Below are 15352 nucleotides of genomic sequence, written 5' to 3' on the forward strand. Positions count from 1 at the left end.
TTTAAACCAAAAAAGACTACTGCTCCTATGGTTGCTATAAATATACCACAGAAGCTTAAATAAGTTATATATATTGGGTTAATAACATTTTTATCTCCCTCTGATAAAAAAAAAAAGAAACATTTTTATCTCCCTGAAAATTTTAATAGACAAAGAACCCTTTTGAGCTTATAAATGAAAAGATACAAAACTTTTTTATAAAAGATCTCGTGTTCAAACCTTAAATATGTGTTGGGTGCATAGAGTATAAAAGAAAAAAAAAGCGCAAAAAAGATGGATATTTATTGTATCCCTCTTCAATATTAGTCTATTATGTGTTTTGCAAGGACCAAATTGCCCTTATATATATACCATTCGATCATTTTACGTTTTAACTGCAATAAACTCAGAATTTCACTTTCAAATTTAATTATAGTACTTATATATTAGTAAGTGGGGATACAACTGCATCAATAGGAGGTAAATTTGACCTCTTTCTTAAAATTTCCTGAAGATGGGTTACCCTTTTTGTTTTAATTTAAAAGGGTTTTTTGCCCATTATAGGGCCAGGTGCATTGAACTCCCTGTATTCCTACCAATTCTTTTCTTGCACAATTTTATAGACCAGAAGTAGGGTTTACTTTGTCTGAAATCCCTTTAGTCTCTCTAGCAAAACCAGGTATGTGAAAAAACCGGCGGTTTTCCAAAAAGAAACTGGTAATTATTTGGTGGGAACTTAATAATAACCCAAGCCATTAAATCACAACTATCGTCAGCACTTATGCAACCATCACTAGTTTTAGTGTCGAAACTCAGCAAAAAGCTACAAAGATACCGTATATCTGGGTAAAATCCTTATTTTTATCCCATTAAAAAAAAGTATTTTCATTTTTAGTATCATAATTATAAGGTATCGCTTTTGGTATCATAAAATACAAAAACAAACCTTTTTTTATCACAAATTAACGGCAAAGGCCAAGTTTGTGGCTAAAGTTGTCTAAAGTTTAGGCACAAGGCCTCCGCCGTTAACTTAAGACCAAAAAGGCATATTTTTTTGTTGTATGGTACTAAAAACGACACTCGCAACAATAGTGGTACCAAAAATAAAAATGACCTTATTTAATGGGATAAAAAAGGAAAAGGATTTTGCCCACGTATATCTTGATTGCACCTTTTCATTTTGATCGGATGTCTTTAAGTAAAACTAGTCATTGTGGCACGTCGTTCTTACATGTATATAATAAGTAATCTTTCATATTTTAAAACATATTATAAATAAGAGAATTATATAAATAAGTATATTACATTAATAAAAAAAGAAAAAAATAATTTATCAATTAATGCAAATTTTGAAAAGTTTAATAAATTAGTAATTTTATCATGAAGGACATTTTTGACTTCATAGAAAATTAGTAGGACGGTAGCAATAACATTGTTTGTGAGTGTATTTTCTTTTATATATATATTAGTATAAATACTGCATATCTTGATTGGAGTCTCCCAAAAATATGTACTTAAAAGCTTGTCTCATCAGAAAGAGAGAAATTATGAAATTGTATAAGTTGTTCAAGTGTTTGATTTTCGTTCGATGTGGAATGACAGTAGTATACATTTATATTCGAACCATAAAGCCCCAAATGAGGAATCTATTCCTAAAAACGGTGTCAAGAATGATTTGATTATATAATAAGAACGAGTTAAAATGATATCCATGCAAAAATTATATTTTCTTTACAAAAAAAATCAGAATTATATTATAAATTTCAACGATCAATATACGTAAATAATGATAATAATAATCATTATTATAGTAGAACAACAAGTACTATTAAAGTGAACTAAATCTATTTTGATGGGACTCAAACCTATAACTTCCTGATAATAATTGAACCGCACCTTCGCAAACACAGAAATTTTATAATTGATATTATAATTTAAAAAAAAAAAAAACAACCTAGCTGGTCGACTTTGCACATGTATATCCTGCCATAACTGCAATCCATGTCCAAAATGACCTGGAATCTCTTGTTTTAAAAAATACAAAAAACTACGTGCCCACAAATTATTAGTTCAACTCAAAGAACGGACACAAGTGGAAAGAAAAGGAGTGATAAAGAGAAAACAAGAATTTCAATAAATGAAAATTAATGTACGGCCACCGACCCGCAGCTTGCGTTTACTTTAGCGCTGAATGCCAATTCCAAGTTTGCAACCTTAATCGTACCCATTTCTCCTTTGTGATTAATTAAGCTGCCTACGTACTAAGCACGTCCAAGAACACAATCAATATATGGACAACATTAAGTTTACAAAATTTTGGGTAGAAATCACCAGTTATTAATGTTAAATACACCTATCAATTGCTTTTTGTCTTGTATGAATTTATTTTAATAATTGCAATCTGTAATTTTAAAAATTTCGCACATTGAGAATAAAAATAATGAGAATTTGGTATGACCAGAAAAGTGCAAGTCACCAGTTTAATAAGTGTATTTTTTTTTGGCTATTTTAGTAAATTTCGACCATTCTTATTTTCAACGTACGAAATTTTTAAAATTACAGGACAAAATTATTAAAATGAATCTGCATTGTCACTGTGTCATATTTACATAACTAAATTAGGATTTTCCTGTTATAAAAAATATATATACATGTGTACATTATGTACATTCAATGAGTTGTATTTGTAAACCAATACGGTATGACTTTAGCGTAAGAATTATCATTATCATTATTATTATTAATTTCTAGCTCAATACGGGTTGACTTTGGCCTAAGAGTAATACTTTATTTAAAAGATACAAGGTCTTGGTATAAATTCACGTTCATATACACTAAGCATGGAAGTGGCCTGAGATGGGAGCCGACGGCGGTGGTGCTGGGTCAATTCGGCCGGGTTGGTCCCGCACGGCCCAGACAGTGAAGGTCCAGCTATACAGCCATATACATATATATTTATGTATATGTATTATGCCATTTATATGTCTGTTCTATCCTTTTACCAACACTAGTTGTCGGCACCCAAATACGTGTGTATCATGTACATAATTCAAGCACTTAAATTTCCTTTCTTTCAAATTTTTATATATTATTCCATTATATATATATATATATTATGTGTCTGCAGAAATATATAAAATACATAATGTGTATATTACATATACACTTAATTAACTGATATAAAATTAGAAACATATATAAATGATTAAAAATCATATTCGATGAAACTATAATTTTCTGGAATTTGGAATATCTATTTTGACGAATTCCCAAGAACATTTAAAACATTTCATTTCTGAGTACTAGAGCCGTTGTGGGAAGTTATTGAGAGAAGAGTGGGCAAAGAAAAACAAAAGCAGAAAATTGAGAAAGAGGAAATTGAAGGTTTAGAAAAGGAAAAAGAAACATTGTTGAAATAATTTAAAAAATAAAGAAATGAACATACCATATAATAAGAGGAAGATTATGTTTTCGTCCTTTAATTCAATCTAATATTAATATTAGTTCTATAATTATGCCTTTTAGACAGCCTAGTACCCAGGACACTTTTTTTTTTATTTATTTATAATTTTTTTTAGGGGGGGGGGGGGGGGGGGGGGGAGGGGGGTGGGTCGGGTAGGTTTTATTAAATGTAGCTTACTTGCTCTTTTTTATTAATTGAAACTAATGTTGCTATTTTTTTAAATATATAAAGAACACATATCTGAGTGGCATCCTACGCCCTCCCGCCTTTCAAATAATTTAAAAGAATAAATTAATTAATTATCATATTTATATTGAAGCAAGAGAGTTCTCTTAAAAAAAAAACTCTAATTTAGATATGGTTCTTAAATTAATTATATAACAAATATAATATAATTGTCGTGTGAATAGTGTATAGCTTAAAAAAAGTGATGGATTACATGAAAAATATATTATACAAGTTTTATAAATTAATTTGGTTCAATCAAGATTTAATTTAGATAAAAGGAAAAAAAAAAAAAAAAGTGTCCTCTCGCGTATGAATGGCGTTGACCATCTTGAAGTAAATTAAGCACGAGGTGTTCTTTAAAGAGCGAAATTGAAAGTCAAAACTATAATTTGGCTTACACTCAGACCACACACATTACATTAGACCAGGTTTGAGGTTTCTTAGAAAAGTCTCAGTCCAATTCCAATCCCCCATACATTAAACGAAAAAAATATACTAATTGCAAATCTCTCTTTCTCTCTCTCTCACACACACACATTTCACACACAGTTTTCCGTGTTTTGACCTTCTCAATTTTGAATCTCTCTCTTTCTGCCCACCCTCACACACACATATATATAGATCTAAATCCTTTCAACTCCTTTCATAAACAAATTCAGCACCTTCAAAACTTTCTTCAATTTCTCATCAGATTAAACCTAACAATTACCTCTCATTCTCTTATTGTTCATCACTTGTTTTAATTTCTTGCCTAAAGGCATATATAAGCATCCGAATCTTGATCTTCTTCTCCATTAATGGCTGAAATCGAGGTTCCCCCCTATTTCCTCTGCCCCATTTCTCTCGACATCATGAAAGATCCGGTGACGGTATCAACAGGCATAACCTACGACAGGGACAGCATCGAAGAATGGATCTTTTCTCAGAGAAACAACACTTGCCCCGTAACGAAACAGCTTCTTGTCGACCCGGAATTGACTCCCAACATCACTCTCCGACGGCTCATCCAGTCCTGGTGCACCCTCCACGCCTCGCACGGCGTCGAGAGGCTGCCGACCCCGAAAGCTCCCGTCAGCAAACCCCAGCTTATGAAGCTTCTCAAAGATGCAAACTCCCCCCAGAAGCAAATCAAATGCTTAGAAACACTTAAATCCATGGCTTCTCAGAATCAAACCAACAAGAGGTGTATGGAAGCAGCTGGCGCAGTTGAGTTCTTGGCTTCGTTGGTTGTCAAGAAAGCCCTGGAAGCCTCTCGTGGTGAAGATTCAGAATTTGATCTATCTGATTCGAGAAAAGCCTGTGATGAGGCCTTGAGCGTTCTTTACAGTCTCCAGTTATCAGAATCTGGCCTGAAAGCCCTCAACAACAGCGAATTCATCGAGTCCTTAACTCTTGTCATGCAATCCGGGAGCTACGACTCACGAGCTTATTCCGTCATGCTACTGAAATCAATGCTGGAGGTAGCTGATCCCTGTTTGCTGATCAATTTACGACCCCAATTCTTTGCAGAATTAGCTCAAATTTTGAACGATCAAATCTCACAAAAGGCCTCAAAGGCAACGCTCAAAGTACTAATCATTGCCTGTCCATGGGGGAGGAATAGAATCAAAGCAGTAGAATCAGTGCCTGTACTAATAGATCTCCTGCTCGATTCTTACGACAAAAGGGCCTGCGAAATGATGCTGACAGTGTTGGATTTGCTGTGCCAGTGCGCTGAGGGGAGAGCCGAGCTGCTGAAGCACGGCGCTGGATTGGCCATTGTTTCAAAGAAGATTCTAAGGGTTTCTCAGGCAGCAAGCGAAAGGGCTGTCAGGATCTTACATTCAGTTTCCAGGTTTTCGGCAACTCCTAGAGTCTTGCAGGAGATGTTGCAGATTGGGATTGTTGCGAAATTGTGGTTGGTGGTTCAAGTTGAATGTGGATCCAAGACAAAGGAAAGAGCCAGGGAAATGCTCAAAGTACATGCCAGGGCCTGGAGGGACTCCCCTTGCATTCCCAAGAATCTCATTTCTTCATATCCATCTTCATAAGACATTCAAGTGATGGATATTACAATAGAGACTAATCGATTAATTGTATACATGCTTGTTAATTTCATACCTGTGAATAGACCTTCGGTTCAGTTAGAAGATGACAGAATATTGTTGTTGTCGACAAATCGATTTTGTTCGTACTAATTTAAAATTGTAGGAAATTGAAAGTTCAATAAGTCCTCATGACATCTTGTTGTCAGTTTTCTTACCCTAATTCTTCGGCTTGCAATTTGGTTATCCGTAATCATGATCCTGGGGTTGGTTTAGGTTGGTTTTTGACTGGTTTGAGTAGGAAAAATCATTTGATGATTTTGTATATTTGTTGTTCAATTAACTGTCATGTCACATTCACGTCATCAATGTCTATTTAGTTTTTAGATATTCACTAAAAGAAAATTTAGTATTAACTATAATTTTATGAGTTATGATGGTAAATAATTATTATTAATCATAGTTAAAGAAAAATTTATACAAAAATTTAGATTATTCATTATGAAAATATTTTTACCATGCCCGATAGCTATAGCAAATGATGTTTTAGCCAAACTCACAAAAATCACGGCCAATAACCTTTGGTCATGGTTGGTCAATAACTATTTACTACAATTATTTATTTTTAATCATAACAATCAAACATGATTAAATATTAAATTTCGTCTAGTGATTTCAGTATGTAGTATAATCTATATAATTAATTATTCAGATAATTCTAAAATTTTCTGCTAATTCTACACATAGTTTTAGAATAGTAAAATGATAGGGGGCATAATTTTCACCCCACCAAACAAATCAATCATAAGTCAAAAGAAATCAAGTTACACAACCAAAAATGCATGTTCATCACTTATCATAAATACATATTAATCTTTCTACACTGGATTACACATAAAGAGTATTCTTATATATATATATATATGAACTTCCCGACTTCGTCTAATAATATACATATGTAATTTTAGCAGTTTGAATAGAACAATACATTATTAATTGGAAAGTCAGCTGTCTACACTCTACTGCATTGATTAGTTTTCTGAAGATGTCTTCCTTTTTTCTCGATCATCTTAGGACAGCCATCTATCCTCTTGGAAGATGTCCAGATCCAGGTGGGCATTAATATTACATTATTATAATATTATGACTGTTCCAACGTTAAAACACGAAACGTCCCATGCATTGTAGTCCGGTTGACCGTTTATAATTTGCTTATGGTCGGCCGGAAGAAGGGTTTTTATATCCACCGAATTTTCTTTATTTAATGAATATTGAAATTGAATTTTATGAAGAACCTGAATTCTTCTATTGGGAGAATCAAATTAGAAATTACGAAATGGCTAAGGCTTGATGCATGATGTTTTAGTTTAGTAGTTAAAATATTTATGACAAGATCGATATCATGAATTCGCGCAAATCCCACTAGACGTGTGGATATTAAGTGAGTTATTGTAATTTATTTATCATTTTTATTCATATTAATGTATTAGTTGAATTAAAGTATTATTTAGTATCGAGTTGAGTTACTATAATTTATTTACCGTTATTACTAAAAAAAAGTGGCTAAAGCTTGACAAAGTACAATTACTTATTTATTTCAATTGGTCCGTGTCATATTTTAACTGCTGTACTATCATATTTATCGTCCAATTTTACTCATGTTATCATAGAAGTCCTACGTGTCATGATGACTAGCTCGTTTATATATGTGAGGGCGTAACGAAGAAATCCGTCGGATAATTTGGAACCTGTTTCAGCTACCCTAAATTGTCTCTCTAGAATAGAGACTCAGTAATTTTTCAATCACTTGAGCTATTTTTTAAGAGGAAATGTTGGGAAAATTTGATAATTCAACTGTCAGAATAGGGATTTGGTCACTTTATATTTTGATATAAAATATAATGTTACCGGTCTCCTTCTCCTATGACTCAACTTCTACTAATAAAGATAAAATTGGAGCCAAAGCCATCAACTTGATTGACCTTTTCGGATTCTGCTCCCAATTGCGATCAAGTCCTCTACATCAACTTGCATGCTGTATTAATTGTTCGACGACTACGTGCATTAGAAGCATTAACGTTCCAGGAAAATTCTAGCTCGGGTTCGATTTAGACGAATTTGAATTAATTATATAATAATTGCAATACACTTGTTGTGTAATTAGTGTATAATTTAGAAAAAATAATCAATCAAATAGTAAATGGGATATACTTACTCTGTAATTGGTTTGATTCGAGCAAGAATTTTCCTTAGATTGCATTTGAATTGACGGACTTAAAAATTATAGATTTCAAATCCTTAATAACAAATTTTTTAAATTTGTTTGAACAAGTCTAAATTTAAAGGATTTTTAGTCCTTTCATTTTAATTCGGAACTATGTTTTGTTCTGGATGAATTTTATATTCTTCTCAATTCCCGTCATTTTAAATTCTTTCTCTAAATCCTTCCATCAAATCCAAATGTACTCTAAGATATAAATCGAACATTAGAATGGAAATATATTTTCCACCTGGTTTATTTGCTCTTTTTGTCCTTTAAGTTTCTTGTTTTGGGTAAGGAAATTGTTGCCCTGTGCAGAGTTATAGGTGGAAATTTTTACGCAAATCAGATTTAGCCGAATAAAAATCAATCACAAAGCAAATGTGATGTATTTATCATGTGATTGATTAATTTTTCTGAACTATATACCAATCACACCTCAAATATATTATATTTATCATATAATTATTTTAAATTCGATCAAACCTAATGAGGTCAGAATTTCCCGTCTTAGGTTAAGTTTGTTTTCATTTCTTCCCTATCTAAAAGACAGTAAAAAAACATTTGAAATGTTTATCACCATCTTCACAAAACATAGCATTTAGTGCATTTAACTTAATGGTATTTTCTCAAAACAAAACAAAAATAACTTACCACTATTTTATCTTGCATTAATATAAAATGGGAAAAAATGTAATTTTGGTCCAATTTGTTACGAGTGGTGACACTTTCAGTCTAGGACCATCCCAAAACTACCAAATTGGCCTAAATTGCGACCTTTTGAAAATTACAGGCCTTAAATGCTATTTTGGAATAATCTTGGACCAAAATTACTACTGCCCTTATAAAATTGGATCAAAATTGTATTTTTCCTATAAAATATAAAATCAAAACCTATTTAAAACTCTTAAAATCTTAAGATTACCTATTTTCCAAACATAAAAAAGAAGAAAGGAAAAAACATTTTAAATATAATTTAAGTTCCAAGTATCCCATAATAACACACTATTTTCTAAAATGAAATGTTTTTTACACGACCATTAACTTTCAACCAATATTTTCGAAATGCAATACTTGACATATAAATACTTAAATATTTGTTATTCTGCATTGTATCATTTGATACGGAAGCTTTGGATCGCTTAACACGAAAGACGATGACGACAGTAGACAGCGACTTCAGCTTATGAAAATTAGACATGTAATCCCATAAAAACCTTGATTAACGACATCATTTAGGTGAGGCATCCCAAATGTTGCATTTTGTCAAAGTTCTTGGAGACTATCCCAACTTACATAGGAAATACAAATGGCGTCGAGATCGAATTCAACGGAAAGAAAGGATCCAGCTTCATCAACACCCACTGGATCATCGATGATTTGGACAATTTCTGGAAATACAAATACTATATGAATTCTGACGAAGTAGGCCAATCGGCGGGGGTGGGGGGCGGCAGGAAAAGTTCTTCTGAGGAAAAACTCAACTAGAGACCAAAGAGACTGGGAAAACCCAGGAATTCCTCATCGCATAATTGTCAATGTAACTTAGTAAAAGATGTTATAATGTCTAGAGGGATTATGGGACAAAAATCGAAAATAGTACCAGAAAACAGCATCTTCAATTTTTGCATCCTTCCTTCATTGGATGGAATCACTCAATATCACAATGTTAATGAATACATCAATATACTTGCAACTGACTTTTTCCCGTTACAGAAATATGCCTAGTAGCTAAACGCCTCTAGTTTCCTGTTGTGCACTGAGTAATTGTTTGAAGAACCACATATAACTCAAAATTTGCATCACAGTGTCCGATCTAATGGTATGAATATTCTAATGGTCATACACATTAACCGGCAGTGATGTAAGGATGTGAAGTCACCTATAATGCACATCTTGACTGTGCAGCAACTCGACTACAGCAGCAACAACACCCTTTCCCTCCACTGTAATATCCAGGCCTGGCTCCTCAATCTTCCTTGATAGAAGCTTGTCAAGCTCTCCACGCAATTTCTGCAAAGTAATAATAAAAAAAACAAATTATAAGCTTCCAGCTATACACATGCTATATGCTCTTCTCTTCATCTCCTTTTTACTTGTTGAAACAATTCTCTCAGTCTCAATATATATTGTTTTTAGGAAAATTTAAGCTCATACATGGAAATAAATAGAAGAAAATTCAGAAATAAACACTGTCATGGTACATCACAGGGGGCGGGGGGGTGTCCAAAATTTACCCGTATCAAGTCCAATACAGTCTTTGATGCAGAAAAGTGAAGGTATCCACCAAGCATTTCAATGCCATCTCCACTTTTGCTAGGAATAAGATTACCACCAAACATCAATAGAGCATAATCTGATATATTGGTGGAATCTCTTATGTATATGCTACTGGTTTTGACCTTTTCACTGTAGACCATGTATGGAAGAGGGAAAAGATGAACGCCAGCATTGACTGAAGCTGGATGAATGTCAACTTTCCCAACTTCTTTAGTGTAGAATGCTGTTCGCTTTCCTCGTCTTTTGCACTGCACAACATTTGGGTAAAGTCCAGCACAAAGTATGGCACATACCATCTCCAAATCATCACTGTATTGGTTATATGCCTGCAGAATAAGATATGAACTCAATGAATCATGTGAATGAGCAGGTGATAGTAATTTTTAAAGGATCATTATAAGAACTATTTCTTCTTATTATTTGAAATTTGGTTTATAAAGTGAATATCCAAATGCAAATAGGAGATTAGCAAAGTCAGATGCTTACCTTGGGACCTTGTGATTTATCTACAAAACCAATGCCTGACAGTAAATCTAGAAACTGATTTCTCATATCTTCCATCATTTGCATGGTTACTGGTGACAGAAAATTCTCCCAACAGAAAGTTCTATCCTTTCTATTTCGTTTAGCATCTTTCCATCCTTCAAATGCTTTAAGAAGTGCAATGTGATCGCTGTTTCCAAGACAAGAAAATTCTCGCATTAGCAGAGAATCATAACCAATAATGCCAATGTATTTATCTGAAGCAAGTGGTCATGTTATTAGATCAAAGTAAATGTGGATTTTTCTGTAGCCTAACCTGCACGAATCACCAGCAAAGGATCTCTTTGCAGCATCTGCTTCCTCTTTCCTATTTAGTGGAAGGACAAATGGGTCCCGATGAGCAAGAGCAGCAGCTATTGTTAGTGCAGGGTTAAGGCACTGGAAGATGGAACCCATGAGAAGCATCTTTCCAATATTTGGGTCCAAAGGCAAAGTGCAAAGATGTCGTCCTAGTAAGTGATAGTAGTTATTATTTTTTCAGAAAAAAAGTTTGATCCAGAAACTGAAAGGAGACAACAGACATGAAATACCACACACCAAGAGGAGTGAGCTCTTCTCTATCATCTAGAGCACCAATTGTTTTGAGAAGCTCAATGGCATTTTCAACAGAGAGAGGATCAGGTGGTTGAAGTGCCTTGGCCAAAAACATACTAATTGCTCCAAGCTGCAAACTCTTGATATGCAGACATAGCTCTTGCAGAGGTGTTCGAAGCATTTCAGGCAGTTGATACTGGGGCATAGCATCATGGATCATTTTGGGATATAGTCTATAGCACACTCCTGGTTGCACGCGACCAGCCCGACCACGCCTCTACAATTACCCAGAAGATAGCATGAAGGAAAAATGTGGCAAGTCGATGAAAGCAAGGTTCATGTTACTTGCAAAGAAAAATTTCAGAGTGGAACTGTGATATACACAAGATAATCAAATAAATACAAATACCTGGTGTGCTGATGCCTTAGAAATCCATGAAGGTAAAAGGCAAGCCAGCTTATTAAGAGCATCATAACTAGTCTCCTTTGCCTTTCCACAGTCTACAACATACACAACGTCATCTATGGTAATACTGCTCTCAGCAATGTTGGTTGCTAGCACAATCTTTCTGCAGAATAGCATCAAAGCTGTCAGTTATCAGGATAGAAACTGAAGAAAATGAATAAGAAACCAATTAATCCCTAAAAGTTTCTTTTTTATGAAACAAACCAAGTACTGGCAACACCACCCAAATCAGTTTGAAACTATATTTCTCACCAAATTATGTGGTGAGATGTTTGACAACAGCCAACCTGTAATACTACAATAGATAACAAATTCAAACCGATGGCGATAATCACCCATGCATCACATGAGACAGCAGGTGGAAAGTAGAAACAACTAACAGTTAACCATTCTGTTTGTATCATGCAGGAAGGAAATTATCTCCACCAGCATAGAAGATTCTCAAGTGAGTTTCTAGGGCATACTGGGGAACCCAAGGTCAACCATGCTGCAGCATTGAAGACCTACATTTACCCTAATGCTTCTTTCTGTATAACATATATTAGAAAAAATAAAAAATATAGATGCTTACCTAACATTGGGCGGTGGACGATCAAAAATTTCCCGCTGGTTGATTGTGGGCATTGAACCGTGGAGAGGAAGAACTAAAAACTTATTTGTGTCTCCGAGGAAATTGTTTACTTTGAGTTTATCATGAAGCTTTGAAATATCATCCCAACCAGTAAGGAAAACAAGAATTGCTCCACTACCTTCATGTCGACATATATACTCAACTGTTGATTCCACCTTCAAGGAAAAAGCAATTAGATAGGAAAATAAGCCTCTGAAAGCTTTTCTTATAATAATTATAAAACTCTGCAGATACGTACAAGGCCCAAATCCAGCTGAGAACCAGACCAAGCCTCAAGAGATCGCCTGGTGCTTGTGCTGTATCCCTTGAAGAGGGCATCAATGTCAGCATCCTGAACAGAAGAAAAGATCAAGAATCTGGTGAAATGTAGAAAATCTAGAATAAACATGGAGCGAGCATGACAACTCATGGATCTTCAGTTATATGCAATGTTTACATGAACATGGGAGAGGGACTGCCATACTAGCAGGAACCAGCATAGGCTAAACACAACTTTTAGATTATATAAAATGAAAAGTGTCAAAAAGGGTGCTCGTAGACACTAACCGGAAACTTTCTATAGAAAAATTATAAAGTTCCTCTTGCATGTCAGAGTCAAACTGACTGATAATTTCACGTATAGTATAGGAATATGCCAGAGAAAAATGAATGAAATGCGAGACATCTTATGAATATAAACAAATATATATTTAATGGTCCACACTCCACAAATGCAAGACTGATAACTTTTTGTTATTATTTTTTAATTTGCTAACTGGCTCGGTTTCCAGGTGAGCTCTAGTGTCCCAAAAATTTAGATTTTAGAGCATGATCGAACTACTGCCATATTTCCCCTTCCCTCCATCAATACTTTGCATTCCTTGATCCCTTAAACCAAAAGATACTTTTACTTGCCGCTATTATAATAGACTTTGATTAATAGTTATTTAGTTACATTGATATCCTCCTTCTGTTAACCACATCATCTGTGGGACATTCTTTTTTCATATCCAACATGTATAGATAACTATCAATCCATTCATCTCTTTCATGTCAACAAGCATCAGCCTCTTCATCCTACAACTTCAAGTAACCGTCACATGCATACACCATCTGAAAATTAAAGAAATTGACTTTTGATCATAACCATTAAGTTTACTTTTATGCATAAATAGAATAGGAAGCTCGGAAGATTATGACCTGACATGTCAATTCAATAGCATCAACATGAGCTTCTTGAGCTTGAAGAACCCTTAACCGTTCTATGTTAATTATAACATAAAATATGCTTGAAGATGGCTTCTTAGGCTCAAGAACAAAAGTAGAACAAGATGCTAACAAATTAAAAAATATAATCAGATGAAACCATAAAAAGCAATCTGATATCCAGTAAGATTAATCAATTCAATCACAAGAAAAATGAAGATTGAAAGAACTAATAATGACAACCATACCTCAAATAATTCTGTCAAAGGATCTTTTCTAGACTCCTGCTGTCGCCGTCCTCTTCTTGAATTTCCTCGAAAATTCTCAAACTCTGATTGGATATTGTAGCGTGTTTTCTCCAAGACATTTTCTAAATAAAATTCTTTCACTGGAAATGTGAATCCCTGCGAGCAAAATCATGCCCAGATACTGTGTGAGAAAGAATACATCTTGATGAAAACACTGGACACCGATGAGATTATGCATAAGATTCCATACAGGTATATGAATTGTTGGAGCATTTCCAAAGTATTTGGAGAATAAGTCAGCATTGATAGTGGCACTCATAAGGATAAGACGCAGGTCAGGACGGCGAGGAAGGAGGTCATGCAATATTATTAGCAGGAAGTCCTCATTCATGCCTCTTTCATGAATTTCATCTACCAGCAAGTGAGTGATTCCTGTTAAATCTGGGTCCTGCACCTGTAAGCAGGAAGGAAAAAGAAGTAAAACCCTAAATTTCAAAAGGAAAAGAAAACAACCACAGAACTTTTCTGTTCTACAGAACTTTTGAGAAGTCTTCATTTATGCCTCTTTTGTGAACTTCATCTACCAGAAAAGGCACCTCAAGCTTTCTAGAGTTTTTCAGCATTTCTTATGAACAAAGTACAAATATCAACAACAAAAATGAAATGCAAGGTAAAAACATAATACCAGCTGCCGGAGTAACACCCCAGTTGTGCAAAACAGCAATCTTGTTTGAGCAGAGCGCTTTGATTCTAAACGAATCTGATAACCTACAGTTTCACCCAGCTTCTCTCCTCTTTCAGAGGATATTCGAGCTGCTACTGATATAGCTGATATTCTACGAGGTTGTGTGCATATTATACTACAACTAGCACCTCGTAGAGATGATATCTCGTTTTCCAGTATAAACTGAGGAAGCTGGGTAGTTTTACCACAACCAGTCTCTCCTGAAACTACAAGAACCTGTATTATCAATAGAAACAAAAAGAGAAATCAGTAATCCTTGCAAAATCGTTACATAGAAACTTGAACTAATTTTCATTGTTCAGAACATTACATAAGAAGATTAAATTAAAAATATACTCCCTTGACACAATGTTTTCTAGAAGGGCTAAAGAAAGCATTGAAATGATTTATAGTTGTTAAATGACAAAGCACCTCAGGGCGCAAGGTATGCACCTCATCAGATAAGGTGCATAAGTGTAATTTTAGATAAAATTTCTACGAAAAATGTTGCACAAAAACACATAATCTTTAGCACCTAATTGTAGAAAATACTAAGCATATTTACAGTTTTAAAAATTTTCAGCAATCAACTCAGTATAATCTTGAATTTCAGAAAATTTAAATCATCTTTTCAGAAAACATGAAGAAGAAATAAGGAAAAGGAAGCAGGGAAGGAAAATATGGTGCAGAAGAAGAAAATTAAGAAGGAAATGGAAAGAAATTGAGGAAAAGAAGAAACTGTAGTAAAAAGGGAGAAAAGGCTGCCATTTAGCAGCATTGAATACTA

At 34.2% G+C, this 15352-nt stretch overlaps 2 protein-coding genes across 3 annotated transcripts in view; one reads left to right on the forward strand and one right to left on the reverse strand.

The window, feature by feature from the left end:
• Positions 4300 to 5876, forward strand: LOC105161716 (E3 ubiquitin-protein ligase PUB23). Its single transcript, XM_011079505.2, has one exon. The coding sequence runs from the start codon at positions 4468 to 4470 to the stop codon at positions 5698 to 5700; it is 1233 nt and encodes a 410-aa protein (XP_011077807.1). The 5' UTR covers positions 4300 to 4467; the 3' UTR covers positions 5701 to 5876.
• The window catches only part of LOC105161717 (DExH-box ATP-dependent RNA helicase DExH1), an 8076-nt gene continuing 2295 nt past the window's right edge, over positions 9572 to 15352 (reverse strand). For both annotated transcript variants that reach the window (XM_011079507.2, XM_020693930.1), the window contains 11 exons: positions 14527 to 14802; positions 14092 to 14295; positions 13842 to 13997; positions 12647 to 12739; positions 12349 to 12563; positions 11721 to 11880; positions 11315 to 11588; positions 11034 to 11226; positions 10721 to 10907; positions 10192 to 10560; positions 9572 to 9967 (listed from right to left, as the gene is read on the reverse strand). In XM_011079507.2, the coding sequence (XP_011077809.1) occupies positions 9833 to 9967; positions 10192 to 10560; positions 10721 to 10907; positions 11034 to 11226; positions 11315 to 11588; positions 11721 to 11880; positions 12349 to 12563; positions 12647 to 12739; positions 13842 to 13997; positions 14092 to 14295; positions 14527 to 14802 (2262 nt within the window). In that variant the 3' untranslated portion in view covers positions 9572 to 9832. The remainder of the gene's footprint in view (positions 9968 to 10191; positions 10561 to 10720; positions 10908 to 11033; positions 11227 to 11314; positions 11589 to 11720; positions 11881 to 12348; positions 12564 to 12646; positions 12740 to 13841; positions 13998 to 14091; positions 14296 to 14526; positions 14803 to 15352) is intronic.

The sequence above is a fragment of the Sesamum indicum genome, linkage group LG5 (genome assembly GCF_000512975.1).
Source record: "Sesamum indicum cultivar Zhongzhi No. 13 linkage group LG5, S_indicum_v1.0, whole genome shotgun sequence".
Lineage (NCBI taxonomy): Eukaryota > Viridiplantae > Streptophyta > Magnoliopsida > Lamiales > Pedaliaceae > Sesamum > Sesamum indicum.